This window comes from Durio zibethinus, chromosome 11 (assembly GCF_047325235.1).
Source record: "Durio zibethinus cultivar Kanyao isolate XHJ-2024 chromosome 11, ASM4732523v1, whole genome shotgun sequence".
Lineage (NCBI taxonomy): Eukaryota > Viridiplantae > Streptophyta > Magnoliopsida > Malvales > Malvaceae > Durio > Durio zibethinus.
In genome coordinates, this window is record NC_143172.1 from 5289014 (window position 1) to 5308360 (window position 19347).

Sequence of the window (19347 nt, forward strand, 5' to 3'; positions counted from 1 at the left end):
TAAAATGAGAATCTTTGAGGAGTGAAACCCTAAAGTTCATCGAATGTGAATTTTCGAACAAATGGAAAGTTTTGAACTTTTGGACGTGGATCTCCAAAATACAAAACTTCAACCTTTTGGATATGAATTCCAAGTTTGCCAAATAAGAACCTTTAAAAAAGCTTTGAACTTTTGGATGTAAGCCTCCAAAATTCAAATGAGGATTTTTGATGCTAGTCTTACAGGTTACAAATGCAAATCTTGAGATCTTGCAAATTCGAGAAGAAATTTGTTAGGTAAGTCCCTAATTCTTGAAGTAAGATGTCTTCTGGTATCAGGTTTGATTTATAAAACCTTTGGGCATAATCTCCTGAAATTCCTTCAAACACAACTTTCAAACTCCTTTGGACATGATTGTCAAGGAGCAATTTACTTTCCAAAGTCGTGGTGCCTCTGTTTGGAGGAGCAATTTACTTTTTCAAAGTCGTGGTGCCTTTGTTTAGAGGAGCAATTTACTTTTTCAAAAGTCGTGGTTGCTTCTGTTTAGAGGAGCAATTTACTTTTCCAAAGTTGTGGTACCTCTGTTTAGAGGAGCAATTTACTTTCTCAAAGTCGTGGTGCCTCTGTTTACAGGAGCAATTTACTTTTCCAAAGTCGTGATGCCTCTGTTTAGAGGAGCAATTTATTTTTCCAAAGTCGTGGTGCCTCTGTTTAGAGGAGCAAGAGGAGCAATTTACTTTCTCAAAGTCGTGGTGCCTCTGTTTAGAGGAGCAATTTACTTTTCCAAAGTTGTGGTGCCTCTGTTTAGAGGAGCAATTTACTTTCTCAAAGTCGTGGTGCCTCTATTTAGAGGAGCAATTTACTTTTTCAAAGTTGTGGTGCCTCTGTTTAGAGGAGCAATTTACTTTCTCAAAGTCGCGGTGCCTCTGTTTAGAGGAGCAATTTACTTTTCCAAAGTCGTGATGCCTCTGTTTAGAGGAGCAATTTACTTTCTCAAAGTCGTAATGCCTCTATTTAGAGGAGCAATTTACCTTTCCAAAGTCGTGGTGCCTCTGTTTAGAGGAGCAATTTACTTTTCCAAAGTCGTGGTGCCTCTGTTTAGAGGAAAAATTTAATTTACTTTTTCAAAGTCGTGGTGCCTCTGTTTAGAGGAGCAATTTATTTTCCAAAGTCGTGGTGCCTCTATTTAGAGGAGCAATTTATGTTTCTCAAAGTCGTTGAGTCTCTGTTTAGAGGAGCTTTGGTAAAAAAAAAACAAAAAAACAAAACAAAACAAAACAAAACAAAAAAAACAAAAGAAAAGCATGTTGAATTGAGTCTTGATTGGGTGTCTACGTCTTTGCGTAATTTCTGTTTCACAGAAAATGTGCAAATAGGGGCAGCTGTAGACACCTAATTTGGTCCAGGCCCGGATCAATTGGGCTTGGTCCAAATGGATAGGTCCAATTTTATCTTTGTCATTTTTATTTTTATTTTATATTTTATGTATATCCTATGTATTTATTATTTATTTATTATTACTAATATATATTTTTATTATTTTATTTATTTTTGTATTTTTATTTATCTAATTATATATCTGATATTATTATTTTTTAATTTATCCTATAATTTTTTTTTATTTATCTTTTCTAATTATCTATTATTTTTTTTATTTGATTTTTATTTTGGAGGGCTGTGATTGAAAGTTGAAGAATCCTGCTGTGAGTGGGGATTCAATCAGAAGAGTCCAGATTGGATTCAAAGATTGATCCCCATCCAAAGAGGAATTGAGATTGACCAGAAACTCCTGATCAATCCCTATATAAAGGACCCCTGGAACAGATGCAAAAACACACAGAAAACAATAAGTAAAAGCTACGGATTGAGAGAATAAGGGTGTATAGATAGCTAAGAAAGGGTTTAGGAGTGTTCTGGGAGTGAGAAGAATTTTTTTGAAGTTTTTTTACGATTTTTTTCTGGAAATTCCAGATTCCGGTGAATTTTCCGACGAAGTTTGAATTTTTTGGCGAACATTTCGGCCAAACTTGAAGTTTCCAACGACTTGCCCAGTTTTCGACGAAGAAGCTCAGAAACCGGTGATCTTCCGGCCAATTTTCGATGAAATTTTCCAGATTTCGATCACATTTTTTAGAATCTGGCCGATATTCAACCGGAGTTCTTCAGCTTTTAGAGAGAAAGGAGAGGAAAAAGGGAAGAAGAGAGAGAGAAGGAAGGAGTGTTCTGCCGAAAAATAGAGGGAAGTACCTTTTATACCCTCTCAAAACGACGTCGTTTTGGCCTTAAGTAACCCAGAGGATCCGCGCGTTTTGCCAAGACCCTACCCAACCCGAGCATCGACCCGCTTCCTGACCCGCGCGTGCCTGCCCCCCTCCAAGCCGAGCCGAGCCAAGCCGAGCTCCAAGCCGCCCCCTGAGCCGTTTCTCTTCCTTGAGCCGAGCCAAGCCGCGACCCGAGCCGCTCCAGGTTTTATTTATTTATTTATTTATTAGATTAGGTTTATTTAATATTTTTTTTATCTTTACTTTATTTTTATTTTTGTTTTACTTTCCTTTATTTTTTATTTTTCTTTATTTTTTTTATTATTCTATTTTCTTTAAATAAAAATCAAAATTTTCAAAAAAAAAATATTTTTAAGGAAAAGTTGAAAGTATCAATTTTTCTTAAAAATAAATTTCAAAAAGGGTTTTTGAGGAAAAATTGAAAGTATCATTTTTCCTTGAAAATCAAAATTTTCAAAAAAATATTTTTGGGGAAAAGTTGAAAGTATCAATTTTCCTTAAAAAAAATAAATTTCCAAAAAATATTTTTAGAAAAAAGTTGAAAGTATCAATTTTCTTTAAAAGTAAATTTTCAAAAAAAGGGTTTTTGAGGAAAAGTTGAAAGTATCAATTTTCCTTGAAAATCAAAACTTCAAAAAAAAATATTTTTAGGGAAAAGTTGAAAGTATCAATTTTCCTTAAAAATAAATTTTCAAAAAAAATATTTTTGGGGAAAAGTTGAAAGTATCAATTTTTCTTAAAAATAAATTTCCAGAAAATATTTTTGGGAAAAAGTTGAAAATATCAATTTTTCCTACACGAGAACAATCACTATTTCCTTCCTTTCTATTTTTATTTTGATTTTGATTTTTCTTTAATTAATCCGACGATGAAGCCTCTACAAGAAAAACAGTAGTTTTTCTTGCATACTCTTGAGGTGAGGGAATTTTCTCAATTTTCTGCTAAAAATATTAGAGTCAATTGAGAAAATTTTCCAATAATTAATTACTTGGTAAAATTTTAAGGCTTTTGGATAACACAAATTTAAGCTGGTACCATCTTTTGATGGGCGTTGTGAGAGTGTTAAAACCTTCCTCACACGTAACCGAACTCCCGAATCCTGTTCTGGTTTGTAGACCTTGAACCTATTCTTTTAGGGACCCTTAAGCTTAGGTGTTCCCTGAAATGGCAGATTCTTTAGGTGACCAATCGTACCTAGATAAAAAAGATTGGTGGCGACTCCCTAAAAGTCAATGTCTAGTGATAGATCCCCGGATCTAGACGTTATGACATGGTTCATAAAAATATAATATTATCTAGTAAAGTCTTTTATTGTATTATGTTCTATAATGCATTGTTTCTATTAAAACTAAATAATTTTAAAAAATAACTTTTTATATTTTTAACAAATATAATCTTATAATTCTAATTATTATCCTAACGTTATTGTTTTTATGCACCAAAAAAAAAAAAAAAACATACAGATCAACCTTCGCAGTAAGGTTGACATAGGGTTGGAGCGGGTGATCAATCCCCTTCCCAAGGGTTTCTGCCATAGAATAAATTTTATATGTAATAATATTAAATAAAAATATTTCAAATTTTACTTTTTTCATTTTTTAACAAAAATTGTGTTTTTATTTTAAAAAAGTCATCTTTTCAACAAAAATAAAATTTTAATATTAAAAATGTCGTTTTTATTAAATTTTAAAATATATATTTTTTTCATATTTTTAACAAAAATTACGTTTTAACTTAAAAACATCATCTTTTCAACAAAAAAAAATCGTCTTTTCAACAAAAACTATATTTTTATCTTAAAACTTTATTTTTATTGAATTTTGAAAACTATATTTTTTTTTCATATTTTCAATAAAAATTATATATTTTTTAAAACATCATATTTTCAATAAATACTTCATTTTTTATCTTAGATACGTCATTCTTGTTTAATTATGAAAATTTTTTTTCATATTTACAACAAAAACTATATTTTTATCTTTAAATATTGTCTTTTAAACAAATATTGCATTTTTATCTTAAAAACGTTGTCATTGTTATATTCTAAAAAATAATTTTTTTTATATTTTTAACAAAAACTACATCTTTTATTTAAAAAACAACCTTTTTATTGAATTATAAAAAATAGTTTTTTTATCTTTTCAACAAAAATCATGTTTTTAATTATAATTTTATGATGATTTTAATAGTACTATATTAAAAACGTGTTTTTTGTTTAAAATATATTTCATAAAAAGTTACTATGTTTTTAAAATAAATAACATTTATATAATTTAAAAATACAATTAAATGAGGTTAAATAAGAAAAAATTTTCACTTTCTCTCTAAAATCTTAAAAATCTCAGGGAGAAAGAGTTTTTTATTTTTTCCTACTTTCTTATTTTTTAATATTGTTAAAATTTTTTTAAAATCTCAAAAATCTCATTTCTATGAACCCAACCAAAAAATTAAATTACAAAATGTAAATTCCAGAGAAAAAAAATTATTTTCCCCCAAACTAAACACCTTCTAGAAAAGAGGGAGAGGTTTTATTAAGGGAAAGAGTAGAGAGACAAGGAAAATGAAAAAATAAAGGTATTTTTTTGTTATCAAACTCATTGTTTTTTATACCATGTGAAAAAGAAAAAAAAAAAAAAAAAAACAAAGATGTAGGTCGTTTTATGATATGGCTAATGATGTAGACATTATGGCTTATATCAATACTAATGTAGTATCTTTCATGTAATCACATCATTTTTCTTTTATTTATTAATAAAATTGATTAAAATAGTTAAATTTGATACATTTATAAAATTTAAAAATATTATTTGAATAAATTAAAAGTCAATGATTTAATTAAAAATTTTATAATAATTAGATGAGAAACGGTGAACCTCGCTAATTTATGAATACCTCTTCCTCAAACCTCAAATAGCAATAGCACATAGTAATTGAATTAGAAAAATCTTCAAAATTTTGTTTTCAACTGGTATTTCTTGAGTAGATTTCACTATCATTCAACTATCACAAATATCACAATTTAAACATTGAATTTTAATTTTTTCTAGATCATTAAATTTGATAAATGTATAAAATCTAATCACTTTATTGAATTTTCATAAAAATTAATTAAAAATATTAACTATCATGTGTGCTATTTTATTAATTATCATATCAATTTAAAAGAAGTGAGAGGAAGAATTTTTAATAATAAAAAAAAAAGTCTATGATCATCACAACGCTGGTGGATACACCTTTTATGCTAGGGTGTCTATGGACATCCCAAAAAATTTTATTGTATTTTTTAGATCTCATAAATTGTAAAAGAAATATTCAAATACGAGTCTCAGTAGTGGATACACCTTTTATATTAGGTTGTTTATAGACATCCCAAAAATTAAAAATTTGAAATTTTGAAAGAAAATTTTATCTAGACATCCCTAAAATTTCTCATGAAAATCTTAAAAATTGAAAAATAAGAAAATTTTTATTTATATTATAAATGGACACCCAAAATTTTTTTTTTAAATCCTCCATTAATGAGTATTTTATAATATTAAAGGTTACAGATATATTAAAAGAATTAAAATATAATTGAATAAAATAATGATTTATAATGTAAATATAAATTTATATTATTGGTAATGAATATAACAAATTTGTTCCATTGATTATAAATGTTGTATCCGTCCCTGATGAAAGCGATATGGTTGAAAAACAATAATAAAAGAAGAGGGAGAGGCTTTACTGAGGGAAAGAGTAGAGAGAAGGAAAAGAAAAAATGAAAATATTTTTTATTAACAAAACTCATGGTTTTTTATACCAAGTGAAAGAAAAATAAATAAAGATGTAGGTCGTTTTTATGATATGGATGATGATGTAGACGTTGTAAACAATATGAATGCTAATGCAGTATCTTTTGAATAATTACATCATTTTTCTTTTATTTTTTCTGATAAAATTCATTATTAATTAACATAATTAAATTTGATATATTTATTAAATTAAAAACATTATTCGAAGAAATTAAGATTCAATGATTTATTTAAAAATTTTAAAATAAGTAGATGACAATCGGTGAAATTTATTTGCACTTCCTTCACATTGTTGTATTCCTTCGTTTCGAGATAACAAGCCCGAATTCGTGTAAGCATTTAATTGCTTGAATTGACACATAAATTCGCATTTGTTTTGGACTTTAAGGAAAGGCGCAAGCATCTATGGACATGACTTAGCGTTTGTTAATTCTTATTATAGATAAAAAAAAAAAAAAGTCAAATAGAATTAATTAATACAAAAGAGGATAAACCCTTTTTTTAATATTTCGCCCACATGTGAGCCTTGCCCTTCCCCAGTTGTTTCTTCCGCCAGCTTTAACGCGTTGTTTCTGACTTTTTCTGTCCCCATTATCGTATATGTTCTCAGCATGGAAAATTTATTTTATTAAATTCCACACTAATACGCAAGATTACAGTGGAGCCCCTACCCTGGACCCAAATTTGCATTTTTTAGTAATTTTGTTCCTAAAGAACAAACCAATGTTAACAGACATCGACAGAAGATTGAACTCACTCTACGATGGATACTTAAAAAGTAAAAATGTTAATGGATAGGATATGAAATGGGTAGAAAGTTTTTTATTTTTATTTTTATTTTTTTGTTATATATATTTTTGTATTTATATTTAATGAATATTATATATTTATCTTATTTTTATTTTTATTTTTTTTAAATATTTAATAGATATGAGTATTTTTTATTTTTTATTTTACATATTCAAATATTTTTTTATAAATTTGTATTTTTTAAATATAAATATATTAATTTTAATAAATTTAAAATAAATTTTATATTATTAAATATATCTAAATATATATAAAATATAGATATAAGACAAATGCTATACAATTCATCTTCGTGTCTATGTTTAATAAAAACTTTAAAATTATATCTATCACTTCGTTCTTAAAATTTAATACATTTTTATTTTCATTAAAATAAAAAATTAAATTTTCTATTGAATTTGGGTAAGATTCACGTCTCTTGCCAAAAGGGACAAAAGTGTAATCAGGAGAAGCATTTGAACTAGACATGTTCCCTGGTCAAACCCACTAACTTGTTGAATGCACACCAAACAAAAGTTTCAGTGTGAATCCAATAAGTTAGATTTAACAAAGAGAAAATTATTAGAGACGCAACTTTCTCTTTCCTTAGATCCAAAGGCCACGTGTTGCGTCATCCCCGTTGCCCGTTTCTGCCTTCACCTCCTCCCCCAGTCAAATCCACCCCACCCCCCTTATATAATCCCCATTTCTTTACGTCTACCCAAAACCTTTGATTCTTCTTTCTCTTTCCCCTCTTTCATAAAAAAAATGGCTAAACTGGCCTTTATGTTCAAGGTTATTTTCCTCCTCTTCACCTTCTCTCACGCTCGCTTTATTACAGTTGACCCGGAACATGACGTCTCCTCTGAAGAAACCGTTAGCAATTTATCGGAATCCGACCCTAGGATCACAACCGCAATCGTTCTCCCTAGCGAGAAACACAGGTTTGAACCCGCCAAAATAGTTGATTTCAAGCACGATGATGCCTCGGAAACCGACTCGGACTTGGAATCGGATCCATTGAGAATGAGCAGTTTCCATCCTGTAAACCGTCACTTCCCCAGGCGTCCCTTGATTCCATTCCCTCATAAACACAAGTGCCGTTTGCACAAAAGGTTCAGGCCTTTGAACCCGCGGTTCCAGCAGGAGCGCTTCATTTCTTATGGCAACGATATGATATTGTCCGACGAAAGAACTCGTTTTGACCCGGAGTCTCGCGGCGTTGTTCGCCAGATCCAGGCCAGATGGGCCAGGTTTCCCGATGATGGCGCAGAGACTAAGGAGCATGTAGATTTTATGAAGCCTCATCACCATGACCATGACCATGACCATGAACATGAGCACGAAAACGATCATGATGACGATCATCACCACCACTACCACCATCGCCACCGCCACCATCGCCACGGAGAGGAAGACGAAAGGGACGAGACAGAGGAGCACGAGCACGATGAAGGGTTCATGACGAGGTTTCGCAAGTTTTTAATTCATCTTTGAAGATATCATGCATGTTATCTAATCACAGTGATGTATCTAATCTACCTTTTTTATGTGTAATTTTCACTTTTTGGCCTTTGGCCTTTGGGGTATGGGTATTTAGTTTACTTTATTATCCGTTGTAAATAATGTTGCATCCTTTTGGGATGAACAATATGGTATTTCCTTGTGTAATAGTAATATAGTATTACATAGATTGATTTTACGAGATCGTTGGTTTTTTATTTTCATGAACTTTAGTTGTTGGCAATGGCAGATTTTTCACTGAAAATATCGATTACAGAGATCTCTCAAGCTATAGAAATAGGAACAGTTTTATGCGAAAATTAAAGAATAATAGAGGCTCAGAAATTTTGTTTTTTAACGGTTGAAAATAGAGTGAACTATATTGATATTATGAATGAGTCTTAGAAATGACTAGCGCATGAACCACTCTGTTGTGGACTGGTGAGTTCGGCGCATGGCCATGGGCTTACCTCGATTGCAGCCCCACTTACATCAGAGCACTTCCATGGCGGATATCTTGGTCCAGTCGTGCTGCGTAGATTAACCTTTGAAAGACAGATGCCGGTGAAGGGGGCGTTCTTGAGGCCTTGTATTGAACCTGCTTGGTGGACGTTCACACCCCAAATGTTCTTTAATGTAATTCCCTTGACATATGGGAGAGCGTTTGGGTTAAAATTGTTATCAGGGTGGTCGCCGGTGTCACCTGCTATTCGAATACCTGTTCTTACGTTTTCCATGAACACTTCCGAGACTGTGATGTTCTTTATAAACCCTCCCCTGCCAATGTTAGTCTTCACATTTACACCAATTCCGGTGTTGTAAAGAACGATGTTCTCAGCCAAAACATTCTCTACTCCACCAGAGGTTTCACTTCCCACTGCAATTCCAGCAAATGGTGATGACCCTGTTACTCGCCGGATGGTGATGCAAGAGCTGGGACGTCCATAAGCGATTCCATATTCATCCCATCCACTCTTCACAGCTACGAGATCATCTCCGGTAGAAATGAATGAGTCTTCTATACAAACATTGGAGCTTGAATCTGAACCAATGATAAATGAAAATAAACAAAGTTAATAATTCTTAGAGATTTCTATATTGCAAAAAGTCAAAAGAACTCGGGAAAAACTGCTTTTGCTCTTAACTCCATAGGAGTATCATCCATATTACACCGTCCACTCTATAATACAGCATGGGGATCAATTAATAAGCATAGTCATTTTTCAAGAAGTTTTATTCAATAGCTTTCTTGACGTATGACGGGCATGGAGAATATGACACACACCCAACTAGATTCCATCCAGATAAGAAACCCATACCCAATCAAGGAACAACAATTTCTTTATTCAATTTCTTCTCTAGCATTTGGGCAAAGTCAGAGTTTTAAGCAGAACCAAGCAGCTTTTACTTGTGTTTGAGTTTTACACAATGACATGCACTTCAACATAATCAAGCCTGCCTGAGTGCTTGCTTGTGTGTGAAAATGAAACCAACCCTAAGCAAGATGAATTCAACGAATAAAAATGCTTTTATTTTATACCTGGATCAATCCCATCGGTATTTGGGGAGTCAGGTGGAGCCAGGATGGTTACATATCGAATAACAACATTGCTGCAAAGAAGAAAAAATTACATAAGTTGTGATTCTAAACATGCAATTCTCCTACATGATATTAAAATAAAAGAACCAAGAATGTTGCAACATTCCCAAGTGGTCATAGTAACAAATCCAAATTTTAACTTATCAACTCTGGTACAAACTGTGCTAAACACCTTTGGAGCACCCTGAACAGGGCCCTACCTGCTTCCATTCGGTCCCTTGCTAAATGTGACAAGGTGAAAGCTAGTAAAGGAAGAGGAAATGAGATGAAAGTGGAAAATAACAAAATGATTTTAAAATGATACTGATTCAACTTGTCTTTAAGTTAGAATGCTTTTGATTTTCATTGGACAAATATGTGAATTTCAAGCAGACTTGCATATAAAAGTTCAAAATCGATTTGATTAATGAAGGATCATGAATTTTAAAACAGATAATGATCAAATTGTAAACAAGGCCCACACTGAATTAAACATTCTACAACAAGGCCCACACTGAATTAGACATTCTACAATGACATGAAGCTACAGCATGGTCAAATCGCACATTTTTCTCTCAAATAATTGCATAGCTTATAAATTATATTAAGAAAGTAAGTCTATATATGTAGAATTAATGTAAAATTACCTGCAATAAACAGGGTGAATGTTCCAGAAGGGGGAGTTTTTAAAAATCACATTGGAAATGATAATGCCTCTGGAATTCACAAATTCAACGAGATTTGGTCTTGTAAACTGGAGACTCCCCTGCCTCCACATGTTCCACCAAATACCTCCTTGACCATCAATTGTGCCATTCTCACCTGTTATGGTTGACGGAGATTCAAGTTGAAATTACATAAGCTGTGTCAATAAAAAGTAGACATCATAGAAGTAAGCTCTACTATTTTCCAGCACAATTAGAAAGTATGAATTACCTGCCATTCACCCTACTAAGATAATAATAATAATAACATGAAGATCCATGACAATAAATCATGCCGTTCTCATTTGACAGTGTATAATAGGTTTTTCTAGCATATAGATAATTATGTATAAAATAACTTTCATTAGATTTAGTAATTCAAGATGATTAATGGTAGACAAAACAAATATATCAAAAACATATAAGTTGCAGGCTATCAGAGTAATTAACCACATTGTTATAGAGACCTACCAGTGATCATCACATCATGCAGTCCATCTCCATGAATAAAGCTCATATATCTTCCCCCAGGGCGCTCCCTTCCCCTTCCATAAGATGGCAAAGGAGCAATTAAAGGCCAATTCCAAGTGTCCTGATATATTAATCCAGGAAGAATTATAAGAAGCATATCCAGCAAATCATATCATATTAAGAGGATAAGAGTGCAACAACAGAATTTGCTAGATTTGGTGCAATAGAGTTTTTGAAACTTTAAAAATTACAAGAAATGCCTCAACAGGGTAGAATTATTGATCTCTTTGAGAGGCTAACATCTTTGTGGCCAAGGGAGTCAATAAGAAATAAATTTATGTTATTTCAAAAGATATAGACATATCCAGACATGCCAAGGGGAACAAAAAACTAGGCATTTGTAGCTACTATATATGCTTAACTCAATTAACCAACCAAAAGCTTAATTCTTTATTCCTATGAGGTTGAATTTGTGAATCTCAAACATATAAGACATCGATTTTTTATTTCTCTTATGTGAAAATCAAATGGTGGTTTACCAAAAGGCAAGCAGAACCATCCACAACAAAAATCTTTCCTCCCATAAACTAGTCCACTAGTTAATCATAGCACAACCTAATCTTCAGAAAATTAAGTTCAATTCCATCTCTTCGAGAACATATAGTAAACCATGATCCCAACATTTAGTAACATTTATCTGTTACTATTAGTTTTCCGCATGATATAACTCAATTAGAAGTACATGACCACATTCAGTGGACGTGAAGTATAAAAGGCTTTCTAAGAACTAAACAGGGGAACATGGTTCTCTGGTGATCAGAAGATAACAGTCAAAAACTTTTTTTTTTTTTAATAAAACAGTTAAACACAACCTAAGTATGATAATAACCACTTTTTTAACTTCAACAGTATTTAATTACTTAAAGGTTTTGTAAAATCATCCAATATTAATTAAGGACTGGAAAAGTACGTTTTTATTATTTAGATAATAATACTAACACTGAAACAGGACAGCATTATATTAATCTAGATATAGCACCAAGTTGGACAACAATGTTTGCCAGCTATCTGTCTGTCCAAATTGTTGAATGAAAAAACTCCATGAATGTCATGCACATGCGACCATATTACGGGGACCTACAATGTTTTTGTCTTTTCTTTATAATGCCTGGACCCCATGGTTCTCACAGACATCTTCACCCCAAACCTTCTACGCCAACATCCACCACCATGGCGGAGCCAAACAATGTCATATTAAAATTGACATTCCAACCATATCGTACAAATTACAATATTCTCTTGTAAAACTACATGCAACCAAAATCCAAATCTTTCAACAAAAAAAAAAAGAAGCAAAAATAGGGTAAAACTAATGTTCATTAAAACCCAAATTCCAGCTTTCATTACCATTTTAGAAAATAATGGTGCAGTGCTTTTCAACTCACTTCCATTTTCTATCATAAGTATAAAACTAATGTTTTGAGTAAAAAATGTACCAACTTTTAGCCGTAGAAGGATGGGATTGGAGTGGCATTCAGATTCTAAGTTGAAAGGCAGTATTTTCCATTGTTAAAGGGAAAAAGAGAGTGATTTTTCATTGTATATTTACATACAAAATTATACTACCAATGATAAGTAAGTATTAGTAACTACTGAGAAGGATGGAGTTACCTGAGTGGCTTTGATAACAGCACCTCTAGCCAAATAAAGAGTCATATGGCTAGTAAGATTAAAGCTATCCGTCAAGTAGACCCCAGGAGGCACATAAAGCAGCGTGCCACCTCTCCTTCTCAGATGCTGAATCCGATATATAGCTTCCTGGAACGCCTTGGTATTGAGCGTATTACCGTCCCCTACACCACCATAGTCTGTTATCGATATCTTATCGTTTCTGTACCTCATGGGTGCAATCCCTGAGCAGGTTATCAAGTTCCCATAACAAATGTGAGACCAAAATGAGGCTTCAAGGAAGAAGCAACAAACCAAAATCGAAGCCAATGCTCGAAACATTCGGTTTGAAAAAATTAAAACAAAGAGAAGGGAAGGGAAGTTTATTTGGAGACTGACAAAGAGAAAATGAACAAAATTAGCTTTTGATGAAATATTTGGAGTAGATCTGGAGAGTAAGTGATACAAGGAGAAAGGTCCAAAGGGTTCTACTGGTTATTTTAATCAAGAAAAGGAAAGTTGGATAGAACAAAGAATTAATAGTAGCAAAAGATTAAAAAAAAAAGGGTGGGGGGAAGAAATAAAAATTAAAAAAAGAAAAAAAACAGAGTGAAGACTGAGAAAAGACTTTCGAAAACAATAAATAAATATATTGGTAGAGAAGAGAAGTGAGAAATTACAAGGATGAAGGAAGAAGAAAAGGCACAGGACAGGGATGTGAGAGTGATTGAGAGTGCGTCCAAAGATTCTAGGCTTATTGTAACTAACCCCAAAAAAGAAATGAATGGAGGGTAGGAGCTCGTCAGAATAAATGCATGGTCAATTAATTAAAGACGCGAGCTTTTTGACCTTTGTTATTTACACTTCACAGTTTTTTTTTTTTTTTTTTTACATTAAGGACTAATTTAATTAAAGTAATTTTGCATTTAAAATTTATTTTTATTTAATTTTAATATTAAATGACAAAATGTACGATTTTTTATTTAAATTTGGTTTGCAAATTCAAATAAAAGTTGTTTATGGTTAACTGCAATTTTTTTGATAAAATAATTTTATTATTTTCACATTTTTTATTTTTTATTATTTTATACATATTTTTTAAAATTTCATTTCACCATAATATTTTTTTTCACAATAACGCTAATTACTTAAAATTTTTAAGTCATTTTTTTAAACTTTTAAACATAATTTTTAAAATTTAAAATTTTTTTAACCATAACAATAATATTAAACTATGACGAAATAGTGTTAGTAGTGATATTTTTATTTCTATATTATTAGTATTAGTCATTTATTTGTTAATATACACTAATCTAATTCACTCATTGCACATATTCATATAGTATATAAGTTTTAAAAATTTATTATACCTTATAAAAATTTTAACACTTTACACTTAAATCCTTAAAATAAAAAATGTATATGAAATGAGTGAATAAGATTTGTGCAAGCAATATCTTATTTATAATGGCTTGCTCTTTACATTAACGATTTATAATAATAAAATAACGTGCTAAAAAAAATACTGGTACAAACTAATTTTCAGTCAAATACTAGTAAAAATAAAAATAGAGAGAGAGTGTGTGGGTTATGTTATTTTTATTGGGCCGCAACAAACGGTGGGTATAAGGTCGCGGGCGGCATTAACTTCCAGAATGCCACCTCACTCTGCGCTGTATGTTTTTGTTGTTACCTTTCTTTTGTCTGTGTTCTCTAATCTTGTTTATGGAATCCTTGCCCCTCTCCCTCTCACTCACAGCTTTACTTAAAAGGCAAAAGGCTAACATAAGAAATGGGCATCCAATGCTTTTGGCCGATAGATTTTGGAGATTCTCTTAGCTACAGAGTTCATTTTTCATCAGATTCTCCACTGCCTCAAAAGGTTTACTATTTGTAAAAGGTTTACTATTTGTAAATGGTTTTACATTGTACCCGTACTTTCTTTTCTTTTTGCATTTTTGATGATGGCCCAAATGCTACACTATTTTCGCCTTCTAAATGATTGAAATCAAACCTCCTTCTCAAGGCTTGATGGTGCAAATGTTTCATATCTTCCCTCCCTTGTTTCTTGACTGGTAAAAATTGGATCGGTCTTTGAGCACCACCGTTTTCCCATGAAAAAGATAATTTAATTCTCATGAAATGCACGCCGTACATCATTTATTATAGCGTTCGTTGCATTTAATGGGCAAATTTAGCAGAACCTGTGCCTAGAACTGAATGCGATGTGCCAATAGCTACAAATAGTGTATAGCAATTTAGAATTTATTTGAATGGACGTTCAGATATGTAATGATAAAATTGAAAATAACGGTAAAAATAAAATTAAAATTAGTGATAAAAATGTGTTTAGATGTAAATTTAATACTGATCATGAATTAAATTATAATGAGAGAAGAAATGATTATTAAAAATATTAATTTAAAATTCATTTAATATTTATAAATTAATAAATAATTTCAATTTTATCTTTATGTTAAATAATAATTTTATTAATAAATGATTAAAAATTAATAAAAATAATATTAATATATCAAATTTTTTTCTTTATTCTATTATTATATGTAGGTATTGTTAATAAATAAAATAATATCAAAAAATATTTATATGATATTAAAATTTATTTATTTATTGTGTAATAATTTATTATTTATTAGTTTGTTTATTTATTAGTTTATTATAATAAAAATTATTTATTATATTAAATTAAATAATAATAAAATTATTTCATAAATGTAAATAAAAATCAAAATAAAAAATAAAAACAATGAACCTTCTAATCACTAAAATCTTCAAATCTTTATAGACTTACATGCGTAAATAAAAAAAATATATATTTAATGAATTAGGTCATTGACCTTTATAAAATTCTCATGGTTTAAGGGTAGAAGTGAAAAAAATCAATATCAGTTAGCCACTGGTGGATTTCCCCTTTTGTGGATCTCTAGGTCTTGGCACGATGAGAAGTAGTTCCCGCACTACAATCAGAACATCTAAACGGGTGGCCAGCTCAGTTGATTTTCAGTGAGTGTTAAATTTCATTGCACTAGAGATATGATGAAATCCAAATTGATTCTTAATCTAACAGAATTTTTAGAGTTTATTTTATTGTTTATATTCCTTTATTATTTGTTTATTTAGTAATTTTATTTTTTAAAAAATTTATTTAAATATAATTTATTTATTATTTATGAACATATTTATATATATTTTTGTAAACATGTTTGTTTAATATTTTTGAACAAATTCATAAAATTTGTTTAATTTAAACAAGCCAAAAAAAAATGTGAATATTTTACAATTTGAGTGAATCAAATTCGAACGAAATAAACCAACTTTTTTATCGAACACGAATTGATTTTAAATAATTTTAAAAATAAACAAATAAACTACAAATATACGTCTTTCCTTTGTTCATTCCTGTCATGTTACTTAACACCCCTAACCCTAAATCAAGCAAAATTTCTCTACTGTAATATAGCTACGCATCATTGGGTTTTTTTTCCCTTAAACTTCATTCCTTTAGTTTCATTTAATTAATAAGGAAAATAGATTTGGCCCCTCTTCAAATTAGAGTTTGGACAAAGGGGAAGTGCTTTAAAGGCCATAATAGAGATATTTCTTCAACCCCTCTTCAAATTACAGTATAAATAACTAGTTAGACGAGTAGATTCACATCATGTACCAACAAACCGTATATCCATGGCTTTTCTGCAAATGGAACATGCAAAACTAAAGATATAAACATAAAATTTCTATCGTGCACAGATATTTACAACCAAAAACCACAAGAAATTTTTGATTTGTTTCTTCATTTAGGAAAACTGTAGGCTGCGGATGGAGTTTTAATTGTTAGCTACTATCGACAAGTGGCACCTATAGATCATGTTCTACCAAAAAGAAGCATAAAGTATAACAAAAGAGCAGTGACTCTGCCTGCAGGGAGCCCAAACTGTCTACACGGCTTCTTTCTAATAACAAGAGTATCTCACTTATCACCCACAACAAGAATCTTGATGCTGCTAACAGCGATTCAGATTATTCACATTCTTTCAATCAGCTCAGTATGATCTTGAACAGCCAAACGCTCTGAAACATCAGCCAATGACTTGAGGTTGCACTTGATCACTGCCTCAACAAAGTAGCATGTTTCATCCTTGGTGTTACCATCTGGTACATCCACCACAAATGACTCAATCACCAAAGTTCCTGGTCTGCCATCAATGACCTTGGGATGGACTGTAACAATGGAAGAGTAGTTCTGCAAATTTGCATGGCATAAGGACAATATTGCAGTTTCAGCGAGTTAGATCACCACAAAAGTACAGTATACGTTATAAAAATAAAAACTCAACCCCCGTGAGAAAGGTCAATGCAGAATTGGTACAATAGCATTCATTAAAAAAACAGTTATTAAAAGAAAAGAGGGAGGATAAAAATAATGCATCTTAGAACTGAAAATTAACACATCTTAAACAATATGATAAACAACATTGTTTGCCTGCATGTGTAAACTAAAAATATTCTATTATAAAGGATACGTTACATGCAAACAAACCAGGAAATCGCTGGCATTTGCAGCATGATAAGGTCCAGGTTAAATGTGCTAGCAGCATAAGAAAACATAAATAATTGGGATAGAGGAAAAGGAAATTGCTCTAGACAGAGTGCAGTCATAAAGCACATTGCCACCAGCCAATTTGAGGCATCATAGATTTCACAAGTCAATTTATAGGGATATATATCTCCTTACATTCTAGTTTCACAACTCCAATTTCCAGTGTTGTAAAGCTATGCTCCATCTCAAACATGAAAAAATCTTCAAAAAGACTTGATAGATTTGACCATTTAAACAATGATTTTGACAATTCATACTCAATCCACAGAGTCTTATCCCAATGACTGGTAACATAAGTTAGCGTTCAGTCCTCCACATTGCAAGTTGCATCCACCGCATCCAAAACCTTATTACATTTTCAGGTAATGTATGTGTTACATAATCTAACAGAAAATTATCATATAATAAGAGACAACAAAAATTACTAAGATGAATACTTATATTTTAGTCAAGATTATATGTTGAAAAACTAAAAATTTATTGGAATTCAACGAGCATGCATTTAAAGTTGCATGCGTAGTGTGGAACTAAATCAACCAAGTAGAAAATTCATACCTTCAACCTGTGATCTCCTCCAACAATAGTCATGCTCAAAATATGCTCATTGTCATCTAGATACTCTAACCTTTCAGTGCTAGTTGTGGCTGGCAAACCTGACTTAACATTGACTTCTCTAATGCTTCCAATCTGAAGATCACCCTGCACAACACACCTGCTAACAAATGGCTTATACTTCTGTGGTTGATCAAATCTCCTCACCAAAGACCAAACCTGATTGATCAAAAACCAATAATCATTCATCAAGGCAGAAAACACCTCATGTTTGACTTCAATTAAAGCAAACTAAAACCTCAAGCTTAAGCTGAAAGCAATTTTATTTGTAATTGCACAATGTTTAGATTGGGTATGTGATATCAAATTAAACTCATTCAATGGGAAATTTATCAGTATTTGAAGATAAGATATAAGAACCCCTAGTGTCATTTCAACACTTGATCCAAATCCAAGTTTAAAGAAAATATTCTGTTCCATTTCTATTCAAACAAAGAAACGGTAAGCAATTATGCAAGAACACACCATTTTACAGCTATTAATCAATCCTCGATGAAAAGTTGGCAATGTTTTACATTGCACCTCTTAAAACACACGATACAAATAGCTGAAAGTCGTGTTTGAATGCCCTAACATTCATTGGCAATAACTTCAATTGATTCACAGAATGTTCAACATCGGATATCATTTCAAACGAGCCAATAATTCAACCTAAATTTTTAGTGATAACTTAACAACTCTAATCAATCCCCACTTTGATTTCGATCTCGTCATATATTCAAACCACAAGCAATAAAAAAATAAAGGCAAAAATTTTCCAATAATAGAAAGTCGCCAGAAAATCAAGCTAAGCTACTTCAAATATGTGTCTAAAAGGGAATATTATTGAAATAAACAAAAATGCTCCAAGATCTACCAAATACGAACCCAATCAATTCTACTAAAAAAAGTAAATGATATTGAAATTATTAAAGGAAAAAAAAATACGAGATGAACAGGAGCTTTGATGTGTTTAACGAGCGAAGAGCTGCACTGATTTTCTTTAACGTCGTGTTTGTGGTGCCTCTTGATGAATTCTTCTTCCATCTTACTAAACCCGTTCCCGTTCATGGTGATATAATCATTGGTCACCATCGAGGTAACCGTAGCAGAATCCCTAAACCAGGGGAAGAAAGGTGAAAAAACCGGTCAACAAGCCGATGGGAATTTAGCGGGTTCGGGTATCGTTATCAGGAAGTCCTAGAAAGGTCCGAAACGAAACGCCATCGGCCAGGTTCACAAGCCAAAGGTCCGGATTGCTTCTTTCTCATCTCATCTGCTGGAATTATTGATTATTAATTATTTTCGCGGAAAGGTAGAAAAAGAGACAGCGTGTGTGTATGTATATATATATATATATATATATATA

General features: G+C 31.5%; 3 protein-coding genes across 3 annotated transcripts; 1 reads left to right on the forward strand and 2 right to left on the reverse strand.

The window, feature by feature from the left end:
• Positions 1-7534: 7534 nt before the first annotated feature.
• Positions 7535-8549, forward strand: LOC149516007 (uncharacterized). Its single transcript, XM_089767822.1, has one exon. It carries the CDS (start codon positions 7613-7615, stop codon positions 8339-8341), a length of 729 nt encoding a protein of 242 aa, XP_089623948.1. The 5' UTR covers positions 7535-7612; the 3' UTR covers positions 8342-8549.
• Positions 8550-8581: 32 nt separating this feature from the next.
• Positions 8582-13551, reverse strand: LOC111290519 (putative polygalacturonase). Its single transcript, XM_022881864.2, has 5 exons — positions 12773-13551; positions 11102-11222; positions 10574-10748; positions 9888-9958; positions 8582-9389 (listed from the first exon to the last, which is right to left on the reverse strand). Exons 1-5 carry the CDS (start codon positions 13109-13111, stop codon positions 8749-8751), a joined length of 1347 nt encoding a protein of 448 aa, XP_022737599.2. The 5' UTR covers positions 13112-13551; the 3' UTR covers positions 8582-8748.
• Positions 13552-16494: 2943 nt separating this feature from the next.
• On the reverse strand, positions 16495-19316 carry LOC111290541 (abscisic acid receptor PYL8-like). Its single transcript, XM_022881888.2, has 3 exons — positions 18927-19316; positions 17943-18158; positions 16495-17030 (listed from the first exon to the last, which is right to left on the reverse strand). The coding sequence occupies exons 1-3, from the start codon at positions 19071-19073 to the stop codon at positions 16812-16814; spliced, it is 582 nt and encodes a 193-aa protein (XP_022737623.1). The 5' UTR covers positions 19074-19316; the 3' UTR covers positions 16495-16811.
• Positions 19317-19347: the final 31 nt, after the last annotated feature.